The following is a 25,310-nucleotide window of genomic DNA, read 5'->3' as shown; positions in this document are numbered from 1 at the left end:
TCTCTCGGAGTGATGAAACAAGCGCTGTTATACATGACACCAGCGACGGACTGGGAGTAAAAAACAACACTGGCTTTTCTCCCAGATTGGCCCACCACAACTACAAACAGTCGCTAATATCTCACTTTATTGAGCAAATTAACACTATTGTATTTATGGCAAATAACATCACAAAACCCATGTTGACTCTGCTGACAAAAAACAATAGAACCATCACAGAAATGTGAATGATTTCCCTTACAAATACCATTACAAACCATCAACTTAACCCTTAAAAAATTTAAAATAATGGTTTCCTGTAGTTAGTTTTGGGACACTATACATTATATTATGATTTAGTGGCTTTTAACAAAAGCCACCAATGGAAGGTGACTAATTACCAGTAGAGCCCAACAGGCGCCATTACAGTTTTCATTAAAACCAATACTTCACTCCAATCATTTTCATTACAACCAGTAAAAACCATTACAAATTGATGGTTTCCTTTTTTTTTAAAACAGAGGATTTAAATAAATATATAATTTTATTAACTAAAATACTTGAAATCTACATAAAAAGAGCAGAATGCAAAACACAATGACAAATATAAACCTAGAATCTAGAAACCTGAAACAACAGAAGTCTTCTATTTGAGTATTCATGTGTCTCTCTGTCTCTTTCTCTGTATGTGTCATGTTAATCAGACGAATCACCTTAGGCTACTTCATTTACTCTATTTTCTAACTCAATGGCTCTCAAATGTAACCCTTTGTAGAATCACTGCTGTCTCTTTATGAATTAATGGATATTCATGCCAGATGATGTGGAATGATAAATAGCAGTGGACAATCGGACCTGGGATTTTACTATATTGCTATAGGCTTCATGCTCTGTATAGTAAGAGGTAACCTGGTCTATTTGTTTGCTTATTTTTTCCTTTTAGCTTCTTCCAACCGCCATTATCTTCATGTCTTTTGCTTGCCATCAGCCCACTCTCCTTCACGTCAGTTTCGGTTTCTCATAAGCAAAAATAGATTACATTAGCACCGCTTTTGCTGGCTGTCAATGTCACTTAATCTGACACTTTTTCTTTGATGATGAACCAGCCAGGCCAACGGCTGTCGGATGGACTTCTCCAGAACCTCCAGATGGCCAGTCCGCCCCTGACACTAACACAGCACAGAGCTGCTCTGAGACAAACCTCAACCAGAGCTCTGGAAATACACATGCAGAATCACAACATAATCCTGAGAAAGGAAATAGAATGTCACTTTTTATTTTTATTCACGCCTTGAATTTAGAATCGTTCTAAACATATGATGTTGCCGTAAGGTACCTCAACAGTCAGGTTGATGAAGTTATCATTGTTATATTATTATTATTTACTTTAAATAAGTCTGCAATAGTAGTATTTAGCAGAAAATATATAACAGTAAACATTAAGGTCTTTCAAAATATGCCTGTCTTTATTTACAGTAAACTAAATTAAATATAGAATTACTGTTTTCAGTGTTACCTAAAGTGAAAATTGTACTTCGCCTTTTTTTATGGTGAAATAAAGTTGTAAAAAGTTTTTTTTTTCTTTTTTAAGTTCTATATTGACCTATATTGTGTAACATTTTGGCTTGTGTCCAAAGAAAATATACTAATTATTAGGGGTGGGAATCACCAGGGGCCTCATGGTACGATATTATCACGATACTTTTGTGTCATAATACGATATTATTGTGATTTTAAATATATTGCAATATTATGCTATATATTGCAATTTATTACCTTTTTCCAACTTCAAATTATGTCATCAAAGAAAAAATTTGGCAACAACTAAAAATTTACAATTCTAGTTTATCTCTTAACATTAGTTTACCTCTCTTCAGTTTTATTGCTGCTGTGCAAAATGTGATTGTCAAGCAGACAAACTGACCAACACTTTCATGAAAACCTGTCAGATATGTTGCATGCAAAATGAAAATTCTGGGCCAAAACAGAAACTAAAAATTCTGGATTGCTTGGCCAAAAACAAAAATGCTTTGTAATGATTATTTATTATTTTATTAAATAAATGTTAAAGTAATTTTGTAAGCCTTTTTAAATGTAACTCAATTTTAATGATACTGAAAAAAAACAAAAACAAAACAAAAAACAAGCCAATAAAATAACCAAACTTTTACTGAAAGTAACAATAAAACTGGACAGATATTATATTAATATTGGTAACTTTACAATATGGTACATTATTTAACTACTTTAGTTAACAAACTAAGAATGAACAATAGTTTTTTTTTTTGGACTAATTATCCAAATAATGTTTTGTCCTACAAAGCTATTATTATCAGAGCATATGAGCACAGCATCATTTTACCAGCGTTGCCCAGTTCAGCTGTACACCATGCTACATTACAGTAGCGCTACTGATTATTATGATTATTATTATGATTATTATTATGTAGCCTATTTTCGCTTCACATTTTTAGCCGTTTTTCTCTTTCGGCTAAAATATTTTTCGGCTTCCAAATTTTTATTTTTTTATTTTTTTGCTGATTCTACCAAATAGTAGCTATAATCAAAAGTCGAAACTTGCCATCTGTGTATCGATACAGTATTGCCACAGAAAATATCAAGATCGATTTTCCCCTCAACCCTACTAATTAGGTCAAAATAAATAAATAAATGGACAAAACACAGATTGTCCGATTTACTTATCATTTATGATCTAAACAATATTGTGTTTGTCTGCTTAACTTGATTTATTTGCTTTCGATTACGTGAACCAATCAAGAACTCTAAAATTATTTGTGACGTTGAAATAATTGAAACTGTAATTATCAGCATGCCTTGCATGAGACTTAACGGGGAGAAGAAAAATTCTGAAATTAAGTATATATTTTTTTAAGAAATATATTCTGTTCTGTTGGGATTTCTTGTCTTAAAAGCTTCCCGAATCTGCTAACTTGCTCTTCAGCTGCACTAAAGATAAAGCAAACTGTATCACCCACCTCAAAGGACTCAAGCGGCTCTCCGTTCTTCAGCCACCTGTAGGAAGGTTTGGGTTTGGCGCTCGCCTTACACTCCCACAGTAGAGCTTCATCAATGGCTTTCTGTACGTCCTGAGGCTTCTCCACCAGATGAGGGGGCGCTGAGATCCATCAATAAACACAATCACACACAGCGAGATATCATAACCTCATAAAGAGCTGCTGATAAAAATGAGTTTTCATCAGCTCCCACAATCCCAGACACACTTAGAGTTGGTTATTGATTAGCCACTAGTAGGAATCAGTAAACCAACCAAGTAGTTTATGAGCCAATTAAGGAACAAATCCAGTTATTCATCAATCAACATGGCATTAGAATGAGAGAAGACGCACAATACTGTATGAATAATTTACAAAGACATTTAGTAAACCGCAGTCACACTGAGCACATGGCTTTTGTTAAATGAGGGTCAGATTTGATGGATCTTTATCCTGTATTTGGTATATTGCTTTCATTTGAATACTGCTTTGAGGAACATCACACACCCTTCCCAAACATGCACAAATTACTCAATGTGACTTATTCAGTGTGACTTGCCAAGGCTTAACTTGTCTTTTAAAATGAGAGAGAAAGGACAATAAATCACATCATATAGTGCAAACGTGGACAAAATAGCATGCTTTATATGTATCAGTCACACTGCTGGAGCTCCAAGTTTTGACTTCGGCCATTATGTTATAAACAAGAGTGACCCACATTGATTATTCTATAGCTCCAGCAGCAGTGATAGATGGACAGTACAGTCCATGGGAGGTTATAGATCTTTACCTGCTAAATAATTATAATGACAAATAATTACAACATACAGGGATACTCATGAAAATCTGACACACCGGTTATAAAACATGATGGGGATATAAATTAAACATACAGCATTGATCAGTGATAAACTCAAATATATAAGCATCCCTAAAAGCATATTGATTGTGTATGTGTCTGATTATGGAAAGTGTGTAGAATCTAAAAGTGTTCACCATTCTATATCACTGAATATACAGTGTGTGTGTGTGTGTGTGTGTGTGTGTAGATATATATATATATATATATATATATATATATATATATATATATATATATATATATATATATATATATATATTAGGGGTGTAACGATATCACAAATCGAACCGAAAGATCGCGATACACCACCCACGAAACGAATCGCGGAACTCTCGTGGTGTACCGCGGTACTTTCACGCCTCCTGCTGCCCATTGTTGATGTTAATGTCACTTATCTCTTACTAACTAATCTATTAATTTATTCAATTTTATTTCCATTCATTTTAGTAAATTGCATTGGTAACAACTAATACGAGCTTTTTAAACGCTGTTCTAAATATTATATTCCAAAGTTAATGTTTTCCAAGTGCATGTCATGTCACGTGACTTGGGAGTGAGCGTCACACTCGGTTACTACTGCATACGCAGGATGGCTTCTCCGCCTGAGATTGCAGATCCCACAGACACATTTAAGTCTTTTGTGTGGGAACATTTTGGTTTTCCAGTGGAGTACAGGAATGGAATTTGTGTCGTAGACAAAGCACACACAATCTGTCGTAACTGTTTCTCAAAACTTACTTATACGACAGGAAACACGTCTAATATGCAAGCGCATCGGAGACATCACCCCAACATTAATATTAGCGACACACGTAAGAAGCCTCAAAAACAGGAAACTTTTCCCACTGCCTTCAGAATGAAGCTACAAGCTAACTTGGACCGTGCTCAAACAATTACATAGGTAATAGGTGTTTTCATGGCACTAGATATGCAGCCGTTTTCCGCTGTTTAGAATGACGGATTTTATTCATAACTCATACAAAAATGAGCCGACATTCAGTGAAAACGTAACATGCCTCACAGACATAATAAATATATCTATAGAAAGCTGTAAATGACTACTTAACGAAATAAAACAAATCTGACACAAAAACTCATTGTAATCATAATCTGTGAAGATCTCGGCGCATCCAATGAGGAAATCGCGAGACAGGCAACTTCATCCTTGCAACACAGACTTAGAAAACACTAGTTTATTAGTAAATAATTCAAATATCTCCCTAATATTTACCAGTCACATTTATGGTAATTATTTTTGCCGGTGCTTTGCGGCAAGCTTGAGCCTATTGCGTGTATTTGAACGCAGAACTGTTCAGCTGCGCTGCTGCTGCGGGACACTAAACTCCGTCGAGTCGCTCTTCACAGTCGCAGTAGCGCGGTCTCGCGTTGTTTCCACCAGCGCGGCAATTTTGTTTTATCACTTATTAATGGATGTCTAAAATATAAAAGTAAGGAGAAGTATAAAACAGGCGGTAGGCCTGGCCCGCGTCTGAACTTTGACGTGAAAATTGGTCTCAGAGGAGCAGTTAGATGTGGCATCCAGCAGTGATGATCCTCCAGCAAAACAGGCACCAATCTCTGAACTGTTTGGAAAGTTAGTTCCAGTGGAGCCAGGCACTCCTGCACCTTGTAATGTTTGTCATATCAAATGTCTCCATATCAATGGTGAAAGATATACATTTTATTTATAATATATTTAATTATTTTAGTTTACTCGGATAAGCTGACTGCACTACAGAGATAAATGTTTTATTCTGACTAGTCTACATTGGAAGTATTTATTTAAATTTTGTTTACTCAGGTATGCTGACTGCACTAAAAATGTGAAGCCAAAGTTAATAAAGAAAAAGACAAGTTATTTTGTTGCTATAATTAAGTTAAGTGAATCTATTGTCCTTTTACCAGCAATGCTAAAGAACATGAACCCTGCCACCACAGCAAACCGAACCGAACCGGACCGAACCGTGGCTCCAAAATCGTAAACCGAACCGAACCGTGCCATTGGTGTATCGTTACACCCCTAATATATATATATATACATAAAAATACATAAAAATGCCACAAACACAAAATAATTACTATATATATATATATATATATATATATATATATATATATATATATATATATATATATATATACACACACATAGTAATTATTTTGTGTTTGTGGCATTTTTATGTATTCATGTTTTTATTTATTTTCTTATTTGTAATATTTTTTTACGTTTGTAAAACTTACAAAAACATGGGATAAAAAATGTCATTTTTGTCTCACAATTCTGACTTTTTTTCCCCCCAAACAATTCTGAGTTAACTTTTTGTCCGCCACGTAATAAAATATATATAAAAACATTTCATTAACTTTCCTTCTCAGAATTGCAAAAAATAAATTCTCATCTTGCAATTCTGAGTCTTGCACTTCAAATTTTTGTTTTGCAATTTAAAAAAAATCACAATTCTGATTCTGAAAAAGCTAAAATGTGAGGGAAAAAAAAGTTTTTTTTGTTGTTAAGTGTTGTTTTTTTTTATCTGTGGCAGAAATAAGCTTTCATACAAAGCACACAAAATAAAACTAATTTAAAACATTCAGGTTTTGAAGATTTTCAAACTGGCTAAACTGTTCCTTCAAAAGAAAAGTACATTTATTTCACATTTCTGCCCTACCATAGAAGGAGAGTCGCCCCTTCACTGTGTTTTTGCCTCTGGAGTTCTCAGCCATGCATTCGAATGGCCCTGCGTCTTCCTGTTGGAAATAAGGGATCTCCAACACACCACTGGATTTGTTTACATCCACTTTTCTGGGAAAAGGAACTCCATCTGGTCTTCTCCAAGTGATAGCAGGTACTGGACTGTAAGCAAAAGGTAAAGTTGATTGTTTAATGAGCTATATTTCTCTTTAAATAATAACTGCAAAAGAAACCCAGTTTCTATATCAGTGAGCTGCTTTTAGTATATTGTGTAAGCAGACTATTACAGAAAATATTAACTTTAATATTTACTTTCCCAAAGCAAAGCACTCCAGTTTGACTGTCAACCCTTTGGCAACAGCCAAAACTTCTGGAAACTGGATCTCAATTTTTGGCTCATATTCTCCCATAATGCCTTTAACACAAAAAAGGGTGATTATTTCCTATTAAAACATGTTTAAAAACAACATATGAGTCATTTTTATGAGCTGAATACATATGGTAAGACCATCACCATCACTGCGGAGTACAAGTGGCGTGGGAGGTCCCTGAACCCTGCTTTGGGTCACAGTGTTAGTCACGACACAGGTGTAGTTTCCCACGTCTGACGGCTCTACTTTAGCGATGTACAGGTTGCCTGTTTTCTGTGACACGAAGCGCCGCGTGTCTTGCTTCACGAATGAGGGGTATTCATTGAAGATCCAGGAAAAGGTCAACTCTGCAGGAAAGTCGAGAGATGAGACTTGCCTCTACTGCACTTTGAAGTGCACTTTGAAGTGAAAATAATACTATTCCATTTCAGATTTGAATAAACAATCACACAATCTTAAGCATGGCTTTCATTGTACGTGAAAAATTGGTAACTCTTTACAATAAGGTTTCATTTATTAATACTTGTTAACTACTTTAGTTAACATTAACTTTTAAATGATTAATTAATCTCAGTAGTTAATGTTAAGTTCAATACTTAGAAGTACATTATTCAAACAAAAAGTTGTATCTGTCCATCCCCCTATCCATCCATCCATCCATCCATCAATCTAACCTTCCAATTTACATCTACCCATCCATTGGATCTTTCATCCATCTTACATATATGGATCCTGGCCAGGATGTGTCCAGTAAAAATGGAACGCATAGCCACCCTAATTTTCCATCCATCCATCCATCCATCCATCCATCCAGTTAATCAAAAGTTAACCTTTTATCATAACTGTAATAATATATTACAGTTTTTCATGTTCTTGCATGGTCTTTTAACTCAGATCTATCCTTCCATTTTTCATCCATCATCTGTCAATCAGTCCGTCAATCCATCCACTCATCCATCCATCCAGTTAATCAAAAGTTAACTTTTATCAGAACTGTATTAATATATTATAATACATGTTATGGCATGGTCTTTTAACTCAAATCTACCTTTGTAATTCATTTACACAAGAAACTCAGGAAAACACTGGCTGTCTATGTTATGAGGTGTGAGCATCTTTAAACCAATAAAGAGACAGGAAAAATAAAACTTGAGTGCTTAAGTAAAAAAGTAACTGATCTTTATAGAATCCAGGTATAAGTCCTGTTTTTTCTTCTTCTTTTTCTTCTGATTGATTCAGAAAAAACAAGTGATTTTAGCCTTCGGTAAGTTTTAAAAGGTTTGGCTCCATTAAAGCAATAAGGTCTGATGTGTTTGTCAGCCCAACACTAAAAACAGTAATCAAGACTGCAGGGGACAGACGAGAACAACACTAATGTAGCACAGCTGTGCTATACTACTCATCTCAGGCAACGCTTACTGATGAGAAATGACAGAGCAGCTGAGAATAAACCACTTTTATACTTAAAGGAACTGCTGGTCCCCATTGACTTAGTATGGGGGAAAAAAAATCACAATGCACATCAATGTAATAACCTTTCCTGTGGCCCTTTTTAAAAATGCCCTGTTTTTTCCTAGTTCAACATGTTCTGTTCTGAAAGTGTCAACAATCTAAGTGATGACAAAAAAAGGTCTAGTAATCAGTCTATTCAGGGTTTATTAAGTGTGGCCACTCACTGAATTAACAGCAAAGAGCAAATACAAAAAGTTTGGTTCACATAACATTTAACTTGTGCTCTGTAGTAATCCACTTAAGGGAACTAACAACAGTGCAAAAAGGAGGTAATATGTATTTATGCTGTTATATGGGCAGTGAGGTTGAAAAGCCTTTATGCTTTAAGCTAATTACAGTGAACCATAATTGCTGGTTGAGAGGCGGTTAATAGGAACAAACAGCAGAAACTGCCTAGAGCAAAATCTCTCTGAACAGGTATCATCTGCACATATGATAACTTTGAATGAGACTCTCATAAGGCGCAACATTAAGTTTAGGAATAAGATTATTAATAAACATACTGAATTGTAATTGATCTTAATTTTTACTTTGCCACTCTAATAAAGACTATGGAATGCAATTCATCCATCATATCATAGACATGAAGGGTAATGTACAGTCAGGCAGTTATTATCACCAGACCTTATATAACCATGAAAGGTTATATAAGATTTAGCAATAATTACTGGCTGGATGTTCATTATCCTGCTATTACATGGCTACTTGCTAAATAAATAAATGAATGGACATATTTATTTGTTTTGAAATTATTTATTGTGTGAAAATAATTAGACAACTGAATGAAAACTGTATAACAGTAGCACACAGACGATGAAAACGGGTTGCCTGTTGCAGTTTAACGGTCATTCAAGAAAGAATGAAGTTTAGACTAGGGGCGTCACTAGGCCCTTTTTAGGGGAGCTTCAGCTTCTGTGAACATCAGAGAGCACAGGGTCTGTGTGTGCATTTATTGATAGATTGCTATGATATTACATCTGCATCAGTGCAGTTCTTGTAATTGCAGTTTGCATAATGTTACTGGACCAATATACGGTTCGGTTTCTCATCCAATATCAATATTTTAAGTCTTCACTGCGTTCACCTTCAGCCCTTATCACAGTGTGATAGCTGTTTTTTCATCCAACAAAAATGAAGCAATTAATACCCATGAAAACATACTTTAGAAAACAATCATGATTTATTTTAATTTACTTTTTAAGATTTAAAACATATTATTGTGTATTTCGGCATTACATTAAGCAGCCATGCACGGAAATGAATAAAGACACACATTGTCTGAAAGCACTAAATGGCACAGACAGAGAAACATCATGTGGAGTTATTTTGTTTGTATTAAGTGATAATGAATCATTAGTGTATCATGATACATATGCTAGAGTAAGAGTAAAAGGATTTATGTTTTTTTTTTTAAGTAGTTGATTTATAGAATTGGCAAACTGATAATTCATGTTGTTATTTTTAATAAATATAAATAAATATAGAACAGATTAATCATATCGCCAATAGACAATTACATTAATACATGTTTTGTCGTTATTCTTAATGAATTTTAGCTGGTTAGTTAAATTATTTGAAATTAAATTTTCAGGGTGTGACTTGATGTATAACCAACCATATTGTTGAAAAAAAAAGTTCAGTAAGGTGAGAATAGAACGTAGACAGCCTCACACACACAATACCACTGTGTTCCCAAGATTCATTGCATTCATTTAACCCCTTATGTTGATTTAATCGTCTGCCAATGTCCACATACATATCATAAGAAAAAGTGGTTTTGTCAAAGGATAAACATGAATGTCCTAATAATGAATCAGGAAGTCTTCATTATAAAAAAATTAAATAAAATCTACATTCCCTATTTTGTAGTGACTGGTCAGTGGTCACATCTACATTTAAAAAAACATTTTTTTGTATATGGCTCAGTCAGTACTCCTACTCCCATATATGAAATACAGGTAATACAATGGAATAGTGGATTGCAATAAGGTTAGTAGTATACAACCCTACCCTAATGGTCAAATCATATTTTTTTAATCATACCCTTATTGGAGGCTGAGCCCCGCTAAAATGGAAATCCTAGAATCGCCCCTGGTTTAGGCTGAAATATCTCACAACTTACAAATAAGAATCAGGTATTCCGAAGAGCCATGTAATATATTTTGTCATTTCATTTGTCATGTCCAACTTTTAGTTTCTCTCTCAGGATTGCCATTGACCACTGAAAAACTCATTAGTCAGCCAGAAAATAGACAATAAAATGCCTCACCTCCCATATGCGCTGGAGGGCCACAGAGAAGAACCACACCTTGCCCCTCTCTCACACTCACTGGACTTCTCCTCTGGGTTCTAAACTCCTCCAGATCTGTTGAAAAATGTCAAATATCAGAAAGAAAGACAGAAATGAGCAATCTTGGTAATACATAATTTAATCTTGAGTACTCTTTAATAACAGTTACATTGAATGACATTGTGTACTGTTTTAAACAAAAAGAGAATAATATATCATGGAGTCTAGACCCGACAAAAATAGTTCACACAAAAAAGATTTCATTGTTTGCTTGTCTTCATGATGTTCCAGACTTTCTTTCTTCTGCGGAAAACTAAAGGAAATGTTTAGCAGAATGTTCATGCTGCCCTTTTCCATACATTCCAATAAAGGTACATGTTGCTCAGGAGTTTCATAAATGCCCAAAAAGCACTATATAATTGGCCCATTCAACTGAAGAAATATGTTTTTTGGAAGACTTGGAAGACCCAGATGAAATACTTTTCTGATGCTGTTTTGTCATTGTGTGTGTGTGTGTGTTTTGGCAGTCCCATGGTCACCTTCATTTCACTTTCACTTTTCAATTTTTAATTTTGCGTAAACTATTAAATTCAGAATAAAAAGCTAAACTCAGTTTTTAAAAACCATGAGGATATAAAATAACGAGAAATAAACCAACAAATAAAATAAATTGCATACTTTCATTTGTGAATCATTAACCTTATTCTGTGACAGGAACAAACAGAGAATTGAAGTTGATGGAGGTTGCGTTTACCTCACCTGCACTGAATTCAGTGAGAGCGTTGTGTCTAGAGAATGGCAAATTCAAACAGAATATGCATGAACAACACACTCACTCAAAACACGACAATCCCCACACGCCTCCGTGATACAAACTATTTCGACACCATCCACAAAGCAGGGGTTTGATCAGGCTTTAAAGCATGTGTCTGTGAGAGGGGTACTTTTTGTGCTCTGCACGTAAGTTCCTCAGAACTACTCACATCAGGAAAAGTTTTCTTCCAGAATGTTCCGTAGACACATTTTTCAGTTCACATAATATCTCATTACAGAGTCCTTACAAGACATTTCTATGAGGCCAAAATAAATAAACTGACAACTCTCTGCTACACATATGCAAAACAATCATCTGCTCTTCGATACTGTACATATAAAGCATTCATCAAGAGAAAGACACACTCCACTGCCTCTAATTGGCTTCTCGGTTATCAACTGTACGTTGTGTTTTGTTCATTGCTCTCGGCAAAGTAAACACCGTGAGCCCTTGTGAAGCTGCTGAGATTGAATACCGTATTGTATTGAAAGTAATGAATTTGTGACCTGTAAAAGATAGGGTGAAGGGAAATGCTTTTTCTAGCATCCCCATGGTTATATGTTAACAATGAATTTGATAAAACCAAGAGGTCAATGGTGCCACAATATTCCTCAACATTTCAAATAGGTTTAATAGAAAACAATTCAGCACAAATGAAAAACATATTTAAGTAAAGTTAAATCTTAAAGGGTTAGTTCACCCGAGAATGAAAATCCGTTCTACTCATCCTCGAAGCATCCCAGGTGTATGTGACTTTTTTCTTTCAGAATAATCGAATCGAAGTTACGTAAAAAATTGTCCTTGCTCTTCCAAGTCTTTCAATGGGGTTAAGCGGGTGTTTGGTGTCAACAGTTCAGAAGACGTGAAATAAAGTGCGTGCATTTGTAATAAAACATCCCTCACACGACTCTGGGGTGTGAACAAAGGCCCTCTGTAGCGAATCCATGCGATTTTGTAATATAAAAATCCAGATTTCAAATGTAATAAACACTTTTTTTCTCACTTCTGCTGACTGTTAAGAACCGGAAGACATGCAGGCAGATGTCATAGTTCGTTAGCTCTTCGTGGGTGACTAGCGCGGAGAGAGAACAAAATAAAATGCCGGTCACGAATTAGAAGCACAAAACAAGAATTTGTAAAGAAAAAAAGTCATAGAATTTCGAAATAAGCCAAGAGGAGACTTTGTTTCCTTTTTCTCCTACATTTCCCAGGGGCGCGTGAGTGATGCATACGTCTTCCATGTTCCGCCTGCACATCTTCCGGTTCCAAACAGTCAACAGAAGTGAAAAAAAAGTGTTTATTACGTTTGAAATCTGGATATTTATCTTACAAAAACACATGGATTCATTACAGGGGGCCTTTATTAACCCCCCGGAGTCATGTGAGGGATGTTTTATTACAGATGCGTGCACTTTATTTCACGTCTTCTGAACTGTTGACAACCAACAACCATTTACCCGCATTGAAAAACTGGGAAGACCAAGGACAATTTTTTATGTAACTTTGATTGGATTATTCTGAAAGAAGAAAGTCACATACACCTGGGATGCTTTGAGGGTCAGTAGAAGATTGATGAATTTTCATTCTTAGGTGAACTTACCCTTTAAGATTATCTTTGCATGCTTCTGGAAATGCATTAAATCAACAGTACACAGACAAAGGCCAGTGCTGCTGATGGGATGTTTCTGTTACAGTTATCAGGATAAGAAATTATTTTTGGATAGTATAAAGAAATCTTCTAATAAATGTGCATGTGAGCAGTTACAAGTAAGATTAGTTAACTTTGAGGTTATATCTATTTTAAAACCTTACAAAATGATCTAAAAGCGTTCTAATGCATAAAAAAAAAAAAAAAAAAAAAAAAATCTACTTATACCGCAATAAAATAAGCAAATTTGGGAACATAGTTCTTGGCCACTGGAAGCCATTTTTTGGTTTAAACATTCATAGTCATTTATAAGAGCCATAATCTTCAGATTAAACCAGCCTTAGGCATACTGAAAAATATGCAGCAGGAGAAGTATCTCTTTTGATTATTATTCAGGCCTCTCATTCAATGCACTACTCTAAAAAAAAAAAATCCAAATCTTTACTATAAATAGACTATGACTAAATCGGTTTCAAAGTAGAGAATGTGATTTCACAGGAACTCTAAAACATTCATTGGAAATGTTTCAAAGTTGTCTCTAAGGTTCCAGTGCACTGACATATGAAACATCTGAGGTAACTGAAGATGTACTGATATAAAAATTCTAGCCAATAACAGTAAGCCAATAATCTTAAATCACTTATCTTATGGATCACCACATTACTTGAACATTATGAAAAATAAATAAATAATAAGTAATTAAAACAAAGATTATCAATGTATGTTTTACAAGAGAATATACTATTTCAGTCTTTGTACTTCAAAATTTCAGTGTGCTACTGGCAGTTTCTTTGTAATTATTTGTAATTAATAAGTTTATTACCAGTTTCGTTTTTTTTTTTTTTCCCAGTGTGAATAAGTAAATAAATAAATACAGAAAATACTATTCAGTATTTCACAGTGTTACTTTGTAAATTTTGTGAAATGTAAGTGTGACGAGTGGGGCGGGCGGTGGAGTGGAATGATTGGAAATGAGCGACACCTACTCCAGCCCACCGCCTTCGAGCATCCCGGCCCCGCCCACTCGTCAAAGTTAGTAAATTGAAAATAAATATTAAGTAAACTATTAAGTAATATAATATGAATTAAATCTTACACTAAATATGTTTCAATGTATGTCACTCAAGTTGACACCATTTCCAAATTAAATTTAGTTATACTGAAGATTAGGCTTGCAAACAATATTTTGAAACCACCAGAATTTATATCTGCATCCTGAAGAATCTTTAGTCCTTCACAGATTGTCCTCTGCTGTTCCCAGACACCAATATATATATATATATATATATATATATATATATATATATATATATATATATATATATATATATATATATATATATATATATATATATATATATATATATATATATATATATATTGAATCAATGAGCTTTGGTGGCCCATAAAGAATATTGTCTCTAGAGTAGTAGCTGTGGAAATGCAATGCATCTTAAATGACTTAACACTTTAGATTTAGATTTATCAGAGAGCAGTTGTAATGTACAAAGCATGGATCGCTGTGGCTCAAACGCCATAGCCTTGCATTTCCACCATAAACTTATAATGATTTAAAAATGGTCCATAAAACCATTTTCTACTGTACCATAAAACCTCCTCTCTCTTGCCTTGAGTTTTTCCTTAATCCATTCTCAGGTTGTGCACGAATGATCATGACAAAATGAATTATAAGAGTACTAGTGTACCATGATAAGATATGCAGATGCACACATTTGTGTCTCAAATTATTAAGCAGATTCACCAGGGAATCATCAGCTTGTGAAGCTTGCTAGCAACCATACAGTAGATACAGATGTCAAATCAAATGAAGCAGAAAACACAAAAGATCAACACGATTAGGCGAAATAAGAATGGCTACACTGCACCAAGTGTCTAAGAGCGCTTAAAATATCTAATTAAGATAATAACAATGGCTATTAGAACAATCTAGATTAGCACAAATACTGCATTTGGAGCATGTGCAAAGTAATCCAGCAAAAGGAAGCCAAAATCTGCACATCTATCTATCTATCTATCTATCTATCTATCTATCTGAAATGTAAGATAGACATATCCAGTGTGGTTTATTATTATATTATATTATATTATATTATATTATATTATATTATATTATATTATATTATATTATATTATATTATATTATATTATATTATATTATATTATATTATATTATTATACTCCAGTGTGGTTACAGGCATTTTGACTACTTCTAAATGGGGTTTGATTTATCTGATCACAAAATGTTTTGAAACTGTTTAGAAAGTGGTAGAAGTTCAGAAAAATATGTTTAACTTCCATAAATGGTTATTTTAACTAAGAAGATAAAGACAAATGTGATTCATCATGATTTGAGCTTTTTACCATAAGATACAGAGCAAATGCTTTTTAATTCAAGAAATACAAACCCTTTAGTTTATGGTTAATTTGAGTCATCATTAATGAGTCATTTTTATGCAATATGGATCATCTGCTGTATGCAGTGCAGTCCGCAATATTAACTCAGAATACATTCTGAGCCAATGCACTGCATATGTATCCACTTTGAAGTACAAGTTCACAAAGGTGTCATGAAAAACAACTAAAACCACCTCAAATGATGTGGAAAAGACTAACCAAGCATCACTGATCTCAGTTTTTCAGTTGAGAAATGACTTAACAGAGACTCACAAGCAATGTGAAGACTTGCTTCTCTGCTGAGAATAGTCCCGAAAGAGTTGGAGGCCAGACACTGGTAGATACCAGCATCCTCTTCCTTATTGAGCTGGCTGATTCGAAGGGTTCCTCCTGAGATGCTGTATCGAGAGCCAGGTTGAGGGGGAATGAAGCTGTCATTCATTTTCCACCTATAAAATACATGCATAGTTAGCAGAGAGTGAAAGGAGGAGTCTGGAGTACTAAAATATATTTTTCTCTCCATTCAAAGTGAAACAGTGAAATACATTTGTTTGTTATTTGCAAAAATAATACTACAGTTCTGAGCATGGACATACAGTGCCACATGACAAAAACACCAGTAACAACAAAGTAGAAAGCCATTAAGTAGAAAGACAGGACTTTAACAACAGATCGATGGCCCATACCAGTCACCCCATGATATCAGAAACCACAGAACCCCAGAGACGCACATAGAAAAGTCTCGTCTTTACGTCATCACACAATTAATCAATACAGTCAGGAAACGTAATCACTGTCTTATCTCATTATTAAATCGTAATCACTGAAAAAAACAGACCTCTCTGTCAATGTGGCATACAAATGAGAACAAATGAGTCTGCTGTTTGAATCCCTCAGCAAATAAGGACCATTTTAATTGACGGACTGGAGAAAACAGAGAAGGGCACAATAGTGGCCATCTGGTTTTAATGTGGACAAAGACATGATCCACATCATTTACCTGTCTGATTATATGCACAATGGAAATCAATATAACGCACAAAAAAAACGAAGATACTATGATTTCCCCGCAATACACTAAAGGCCACGTCTATGACCATATTCCATATTGATAGAAATCTGTACCTTGCTGCAAAAGTTAATGCATGGTACTTGGGAGAGATACTATATTTGCATGCATAGTCCACTGTTAGCTCTGCCTGTCACACAAACTCAACGATGCACTTATAATAAATAAATAAATAAATAAACTGTCTTACTAGATCAAAATTCTTCCAGGGACTATATGTTATAGACATACAATGTTAAATCTGAATACACTGAGTATTTTTTCCAGTCTCCAGAGAAAAGCAAACAATGCAGTTAGAAACCTTCCACTCTTTTCACATTCAAATGCTGAAAGAATTTCAGTTTTACAAAACTATCATCTGAACAGAATGACACAATTTTGACCTTAGTCTATTGAGGCCTTTAGCCCCTGAGAACAGTACAAAGATGACTTTAGTTGCAGAGTTTGCCCCAGAGTTCACTCCAGTCCTTGAAACTGTCCAAGAGTTCGCTCCTGTTCCCTCCAAGGTGGCAACTTCCATTGCAGAACCTCCTCTGACAAAAGCAGTTTTCGAGCTCATGATGTTCCTTGTCACCTCTGACTCTTCAATGGACACTATCATCAAACTCTCCCTGTTACCTGATGCCTTCGTTATGGCCACGAATGCTGTTTCTGAACTATCTTTGTCTGTTGACGCTCATGGTGCTACTGATGCAGAACCTCCAGAGGAGGCAGCATCCCCTGAAGAAACTCCAGAGTTGGCCAGGTTGTTTGCTTCAGCTCCTCTTAAGACAGGGGTGCCCACTTATGAACTCTTTGTCTGTACTGACGAGGTCATGGAAACCATCAGTGAATGTCCTGTTATACCAGTCTCAGCCTTAGAAGCCAATCATGAATTCTCAGTCCTGCCTATTACGGTTGCTAAGCCTCTGAATTCAGTCCCAGTGAAAGATGACTCTCCCGATCTCTCCATTTGCCTTGTCATAACTAAGAAGATCCTCTGTGAACTCTCTGCAATTTCTGATAATCCTTTGCCCAGACTCATCAAGTGCATCACCTGTCTCTCATCATATCTCACCATCAGTTCACAGCTGTCTCACATTAGTAGGACTATAACAATAGAACACACTCTCTGTCTTCGCTGGCGACTGAATCTTGTATTGCACTCCTGTGGTTTCTAAGATTCCATGATGCAAGTTTCTCGGTTTCCTTGCCTTTGTGTTTTGATTCCTGGACTGTTTTCTTGTTTATGATGGTCTTGCTGCCTGCCCTGACCATTGCCTTATTCTCTGGATTACTCTTTTACCTTGCCAGCAGGGCCGGCGCTCCGCACACGCACATAACGCACTGTGCGTAGGGCACCAAGTGCTTGGGGGGGGGCACCAAAAAATCTGGGTCGTGAAAAAATCATCACAATAGGCTACTAGTAAAAATAACAAATAAAATATTTCTAAAAGCATGTTAATATACAAAAGTAATATAGGCCTAGACCAAATTAGTCGAGAAAAAGGTGAATCTCTGTGCCAGTCTCCTTCTGGTGCCCCCCCTTCCCCACCTCCCATTAGTCTGTTCGATTATGCTTCAATCAATGTCAAATTTGGCAGACACCGACCTCAGACATGGCCTCGAAAAGGCACCAAGAGTCGGGGGCGGAAAAAAGAAAAAAGAAGAGACAGCGGGATGATGCTCATGCGTCGCTTGCAGGTAAGACAATGTTCTGAAATTTTTTTTCGTTTTATAAGAAAGGCGTTAGGTAACAACGTTATTTTTTCAGTAACTCAGTAATCTAACTAATTACCTTTCCCGTCGTTACAACGCCGTTAACGTTAATAAACGTTAAATGCGGTGCGTTACTATGCATTGATTTAATAAACTATGCAATCCGAACAGACCCCTGTCTCACACAGCGAGTGAGCAGGCGGTTTAATGAGATAAGCGGTTGTGATTGGCTAAGGCAGAGTCATGTGTTTCATGGTCGCCAATCAGAGCCAGTGTTTTTACACACATGCCGGCACACGTGGTTGCGCCAGCAGCGCCAAACACACACACACACACACACACACACGCAACAGCTACACAGAGATTCGCAGCAGAGATGGCGAGATGGCGAGATGGCGAGTCAGTAGCAATCAGATGAAAAGTTGGCATTTTCAAGGTGAAGATATAAGCACTACTTCAAATTCATTGTGGTCAAAGGCAAGAACGTACATGTAATGTTTACATGCAATATGTGACACGCATTGCAATTTAATTTTCATTTATTTCATTGACAATACAGCAAAAAACAATAATATTGTGTAATTACTAACATTTAAAAGAACTGCTTTCTATCATTATTATTTTCTTTTCTATGCTGCGTGTATAACACGGTCAGTTTCAGAGGTGTGTCAGAGCGTTGCCATTGTACTATTGCCTTGTGAGCAAGTGAGAAAAGTTAAATAAAGCAACATAGTAAAAAGATGAAAATTACTTGATTTTACTTTCAATTTTTTTTACATTCTCATTACATTTAAGGTATTAACATTTTTAATAACTCCGTGTAGGACGTTTCTGTACATAAATGTAAGCACTGTGGCAGTAGTAATGCAATATATAGAAAATGTACGCTTGTACTGTAGTACTTTTAAAAACAAGTACTTCAGTACTTTTACTTAAGTAGACATCTGACTGTAGAACTTTTACTTGTACTTGAATAAAATTTAGCAAAGGGTATCTGTACTTTTACTCAAATAATGAAGCTGTGTACTCTGTCCGCCTCTTTATATATATATTTATATAGGTTACTTTTATGGTCATTGTGAAAAAATACAATATAAGCCTTAAAATTACTTTGGCACCTTGTTTAACATCCAATATTTTGTTTGATACATATACTGCAGTTAAAATAATATTAAATTCAATTAAACTCACAGAGATCAAACAAAAACAGGAGGGAGTCAAAAAAAGAGCTCAGCCACAGAAAATAAGTGGCTGAAGAGAACAGTTTTTCAAAGATAAATTAAATCCAATTAGACTCAGAATGGGACTCCCATAAAAAAAATAAAATAAAAAAAAATAACACAGAAAGGCCAAACCAGCTGATACTATTCAGATTGGTTTTGACTCAAGATGAGTCAAATCAAGGACTGTAGCAGCAATATAAAGGGCTCGCTGTAATGGCAGCAATGGAGAGCTTCCCTCTGTGATAAATTAATGTGTCTTTGGCGGCTTGAAAAAGAGTTCCCTTCATGTTAGAAATACCCAACACTTCCAAGATTCTTAAACTCAAACTCGAGCCTAGACTAAACAGGTTAATCAGGTATTTTGGATTGTCTATTTGTCTTTGCCACTGACAAAATATGTTCAAACAAAGCTTGCCACTGTTACACTGGGATCTCACCTGTAGGACGGGGGTGGATGTCCCTGGGCTTCACAGCTGAAGGTGACCTCCCTGCTGGGCTCATTAAGATGGAGAGGGAATACAATACTTCCTGGCTGTTTGGTGAATACTGGCCTCAGAGGACCACTGCCTTCTAAAGGTGAGGAGGAAAAGAACAGAAATACGCTGTTAGTCAATGCTAAAATTAGCATCGCTTGCCTTTTAGAGCAAAGCTGTTGTGAAAGGTATCCATCTGTTCATTGGATGAAAGTCTAGCTGTCATTCAGTAGCTGTCAAGTGGGTAGAGTAAATTTGGCGTGAACAAAGTAATCTCAAGAACACTTGAAAATATTGTTGGCAGGATGTTAGCTATGATACGTTCAAGATGCTGAGATCACAAACACCAAAAGAGCAACACATAAGTTAAAATACAAAACTTTTGAGCTTAAATATTGATTTGAGACAGTACATTTCTTTAAATAGCTTACTGTGTACTGCTTATCTAGTACCATCTAGTACTTATCTTTACTAATCAAGTTAGAGGAAATAAGAGCTTATTCAGTTTCCAAGAAACACATGGTGACCCACTCGCTAATGTGATTTCATCATACCAAAGACACTAACTTGCTGTAAAGTAGCTTAATTGTGTGTATCGTGTAAACACTTAAAAGCCTAGAAATTTTATGGTTTATTATTCTTCGTAATTACATGTTGATGGTTAGTGCAAACCACTTGTCCTGTCTTATTAAGCACGAATGGCCTTCAGCAAGATGAGACATCCACCCAACAATGAGCAGGATAGAGAGTTTTTAATGCAAGGGTGAAGACAATTTGCATAATCTAAAACTCATTGTGTGCAGATTAACACAACATAGAGCCTAATGTTACGCAGTGTGTCCAAAACACCAAAAAACATCTCCATGTTTTGTTTTTTCATTCTACTAAAGTAACCAGTGTCACATCTTGATTTTCTAGCGAGTAAACTAATTTATATACAGTTCTTAATCTTTGTCTGTGTAACCTAAAAATGACATGCAATTTCCCCAAACAATTTTTTAAATATATTTTATTAATCAACATTAATAATTTTATCAAGATCCATAATTAACAATAATGATTTTTGTCAAATGTTTTGTTCCACATCTGTAGTGTGAAGATGGCTTTTGTGGATGTTAATAAAATAATCTGACTGATTAAAGTAATTGGTTAAATTTAAGAATTTTGCATAAAAGACAACACATATAACAAAAAAAAAGTAAATATTTAAATCAATACCAATGGGCAATACCAATAGTCCACCCAAAAATGAACATTTACCCACCCTTAGACATCTCCAGTACATCAATTAACACCTTGTGAAGCAGACAAGCTGTGTTTGTAATAACAATACAAAAATAAAAAATAAATAATAATAAAAAAATCCATTGAGGAATTTTTAACTTCAAACCTTCTAACATACAGTGAAAAAGTCAGTTCATCTGAATCAGGAGAGAAACATGCACAGAACAAGCACTGTTTAGAAGCAAAACTTGTCCAAAAGGGTTTTAAACAAATGGATTTTGATGGACTTTTTCACTGGAGGTCATTGCCTTTATTGGCTATGTACTTGTGTTTTGTCCAAAAGTGACTTTTTGGACTGGAGTGTTGTGTATTTCAAATATGTATTTGAAATACATATATCTGAGATACTGTTTCTATCAGCTATCAGCTGTTTGGACACCCATTCACTGCAGATGATCCATTGGTGACCAAGTGATGTAATGCTACATTTCTTCAAATCTGTTCTATTCCTAATATTGAAAAGTTAATTTCTGACCCCAATGCATTCAGACGTACTACAAAAATCTCTTTCTTCAATAGAATCTAAGGCAGCAGTCACGGCTCCCCAAGTACTTTTTTTAAACTTTTTAGAGGAAAGCATCCTCTTGAGAAATTTGTTCATGTTAAGCACATACTGCTGTTTGTTTATTTACTTTGTGCAGATATCAAGTTCCAGAGGGGTGCAAACTGAATTAATGCATCTGAAAATTCGGAACTAACAGGTTTTTTTTTTCCATGCCAGAAACACTAAATTGGTCTACCTAGTGTTCAATTAGCATCTCACTAATGCAGGAGAGGCGGGGTTCATTGTGATTCTGGGTGATAATAGAGCACAGAAGAGCTCTCAGCGGAGGTGTCTGAAATCTATTGAATGGGGAATACACTGCACCAGGGCTAATTTCAATCTCACTGTCAACAAGGACTTTAACTCTTAAATGCAACAGGAAACATGAGAAGATGAAAAGACGTGAGTGAGAGCAAATGATAAATTGATACTTCACAACCATAATATTGACTCAGATTTCCCATTTGCTGCCACAGTGCTTTCCACTGTTTAGCTGATCCGTATTTCCAAAAGCCCGGCCTCCTGCCATTGTCAGTTCTGGTATGATTTTATTTTTAGATTAAAATGTGCAGACTATGCTGATGCTATTACAAAAAAGAAAAAAGAGTGCAGCTGAACAAAACATCTGTAGCACTTTCTAAAATTACTGATATGCATGCAGTGATATTTTTTACTTAAAAACTAAATTATACACTCATCCCCATTACTAGAATTCAGTAAAGGTGTAATTCACATGTTTTTCCGAAGCTAATACAGAGGAGACATATCCAGTTCTGTGATAATAAGCAGCAAACATGTTACATGTTATCAGTTAAGTACATTTAAAAGTTCAAAAGGACCAAAAAAAGATAGGGAAGGAGGATTTCTAATGATATGCCCAAGTTCTGATTGTTGCCTTCAGATCAATATAGTTAGCGTAAAATGTTGACTAAATAAATAAATAAATAAAATAGCAACTTGTGCTATTAAAACAAGGGTACAAGAACCCCCAGGGGTCCACGGGAATGTTTTATTTATTTATTTATTTTACAAAATGTATTTTTAGGGCTTTCAAAGTTAACTTAAGTTAATTAAACTCCTGCATACTGCAGAACAAAAACTGTGCCCTGCATTTCAATTATGTCTGTATATTTTTTTCTACCCTGAAATTACAAAACCACAAAAAAGAAAAGAAAAAACAAATACACATATATACAGTATATACTGTAATTGACATGAAGAAATCAGTTTGCACAGCTGTCAACCATTGAATCTGTATTGAGGTTCTTCCAGCCAATGACCACAGAGCAAAGGAATCAGTGTAGACCTAAAAAAGTGAACTCCAGGTGAAGGCTGTACAGCTACAGCAGCCAGGATTATTATACACACAGGCTGGATAAGAACATCATGCTAAAAGTTGTTAGATGCAACAAAAGATTAATATGCGGTGAATCTGGTAAATATGTTTGTACAGTATATGTAACGGAGACCAGCTGGTAGGTTCTGTGCAGGCAAACCTCACTCCCCTGATCTCAAAAGGCACACTAACGAATTATGCAAAGGGCTGCGGTCTTTATCCTCCTTGTAAGTGCACCCACATGCTGGCGATCTGGGTTCGAGTCACACTCTGAGCTGATGGGGGGGCCGTGGGGGTGAGGGGTTATATATAGTCTAACAAAGGATTAAAAGTGTTATTTCACCAACTAATCACCTACTGTTAATCAGTTCATTGCACTGTATCACTTAAACTAGAATTTATTGTTGTTGCTTTCCAAATACGTTGTGCTTGTTTCATCTCAAGTATAGGTCCCTGCAGGAAAGTAATGGGAGTTACCAGATCAGGGTGTTTTTACACCATGATACCTGATTGGTTGACGTAATAGTGACGTTAAGTTTAGGGGTGGGGTTGGGTAAGGGGGATCATTTAGACTGCATGATTTAGAAACACCCAGCAGTTTGAAAACACCCACATGGTGATAAACGCTCTATTTTGTTCTGCAGAGACTTAAGTCTCTTTCATCTGGTCTTACCCGGTGGGGGTAAGAACTGCCCTTACCCCACCGCCCCCCACCCCCAATTGAGTCTGGTTTCTCCCAAGGTTTTTTCTCCATTTCTGTCAACGATAGAGTTTTGGTTCCTTGCCAATATTGCCTTTGGCTTGCTCAGTTTTTTTACGCTTGACTGACTGCACAGACACTACTGAAAGAGAGCTGAACTGGATGATGACTTCACTGAATCATCAGTGAACTGACTTTAGCTGGAAAAATGACTTTGTTGTTGTCTTCTTGCATTATTGACAAATTATTTTCCTGTTTCACACTGTAAATCTACTTTGACCCAATCAGTATTGTATAAAGTGATATATTGATAAAGGTGACTTGACTAGACTCGACACAGTCTAGTAGTAATTTTATCTCTCTCACACGTGTCCCACATTCTCCCACATAATCATATTTGCTGTTCTGCTACAGAGCAATAACCAGGTGGTCACCCAATAGTTTCAAAGATTTTTGACTTGAAGATGAGGAAATACTACTGAAAAAAAAACCTTAATAATGTCCTTATCTCATTTGTTAAGGTGGATATTTTCTTAGACAAATTCATTGATTTGCTTCAGGAGGCCTTTATTAAGCCCCTAGAGGTGTGCGAAGTACTACATTTTTATGATGGACGGATGCACTTTTATGGGCTTCAAAATCTGGACTCACTGCCATTATAAAGCTTGGAAGGTGCAGGACATTATTTTAATACAACTCTGATTGTATTCGTCTGAAAGAAGCAAGTCTTATACACCTAGGATGTCTTAAGAGTAAGTAAATCATGGGGTAATTTTCATTTATGGGTGAACTATCCCTTTAATCTGGAAGTAGCACAAAAACAAACTTTTTCATTGATCAGTGAGAGAGTCAACAGCGGGAAGTTTTAACCCCCAAGATTTTCTTAAGAAAATATTTGTGAACTTCTTAGAATTTACCTTTAATTTGTAATTAAAAAATTCATGACTTCATAACCTCCCACCACCCCACTACTTTTTAAACTAAAGTGACGCCCATGGGATTAGTAGATATAGTGTGTTCTACATGTACCTGCCAAAAACTTCTTATGCAATCTTCTGATGCACATGGACATGAAAGTCAGCCCGCTGAGATGCTATCAAAGGCTAAAACGCATTAATTATCAAGTGACTCACTCACGCTAAACAAAGAGCGCTCTCATAATCAAGGCTCTGGAACACGTCAAGTGTGGGCGTCAGTATTAACACTGCACTAAAGCATCTGTCTGTATCCGATCAAGCTGTTCAAAATCAACATTAGCAGTTTTCCACACAACAGCTAAATGAGATATCCATACCAAAAATCTGGAACCAAAAGACATAAGGCGTATGTAAATAAAGACAGGGGTGAGAAAGATTTCAGAATGTCAGGTTAAGCTTGGAGCTGATGCAA

General features: G+C 35.7%; 1 protein-coding gene across 2 annotated transcripts in view; it reads right to left on the bottom strand.

The window, feature by feature from the left end:
• The window catches only part of LOC113078788 (contactin-4-like), a 61,761-nt gene that overhangs the window by 22,718 nt on the left and 13,733 nt on the right, over positions 1 to 25,310 (bottom strand). Inside the window, exons 3-9 of one of the 2 annotated variants that reach the window (XM_026251085.1) lie at positions 20,022 to 20,154; positions 15,868 to 16,043; positions 10,697 to 10,792; positions 7,059 to 7,262; positions 6,857 to 6,959; positions 6,522 to 6,706; positions 2,976 to 3,115 (exon numbers count right to left, since the gene is read on the bottom strand). In XM_026251085.1, the coding sequence (XP_026106870.1) occupies positions 2,976 to 3,115; positions 6,522 to 6,706; positions 6,857 to 6,959; positions 7,059 to 7,262; positions 10,697 to 10,792; positions 15,868 to 16,043; positions 20,022 to 20,154 (1,037 nt within the window). The remainder of the gene's footprint in view (positions 1 to 2,975; positions 3,116 to 6,521; positions 6,707 to 6,856; positions 6,960 to 7,058; positions 7,263 to 10,696; positions 10,793 to 15,867; positions 16,044 to 20,021; positions 20,155 to 25,310) is intronic. The other variant, XM_026251086.1, reaches the window with a different exon arrangement.

Source organism: Carassius auratus, unplaced genomic scaffold (assembly GCF_003368295.1).
Source record: "Carassius auratus strain Wakin unplaced genomic scaffold, ASM336829v1 scaf_tig00026569, whole genome shotgun sequence".
Lineage (NCBI taxonomy): Eukaryota > Metazoa > Chordata > Actinopteri > Cypriniformes > Cyprinidae > Carassius > Carassius auratus.
Note: the sequence above shows the minus strand (reverse complement) of the source record. Positions and strands in the feature narration are given on the sequence as shown.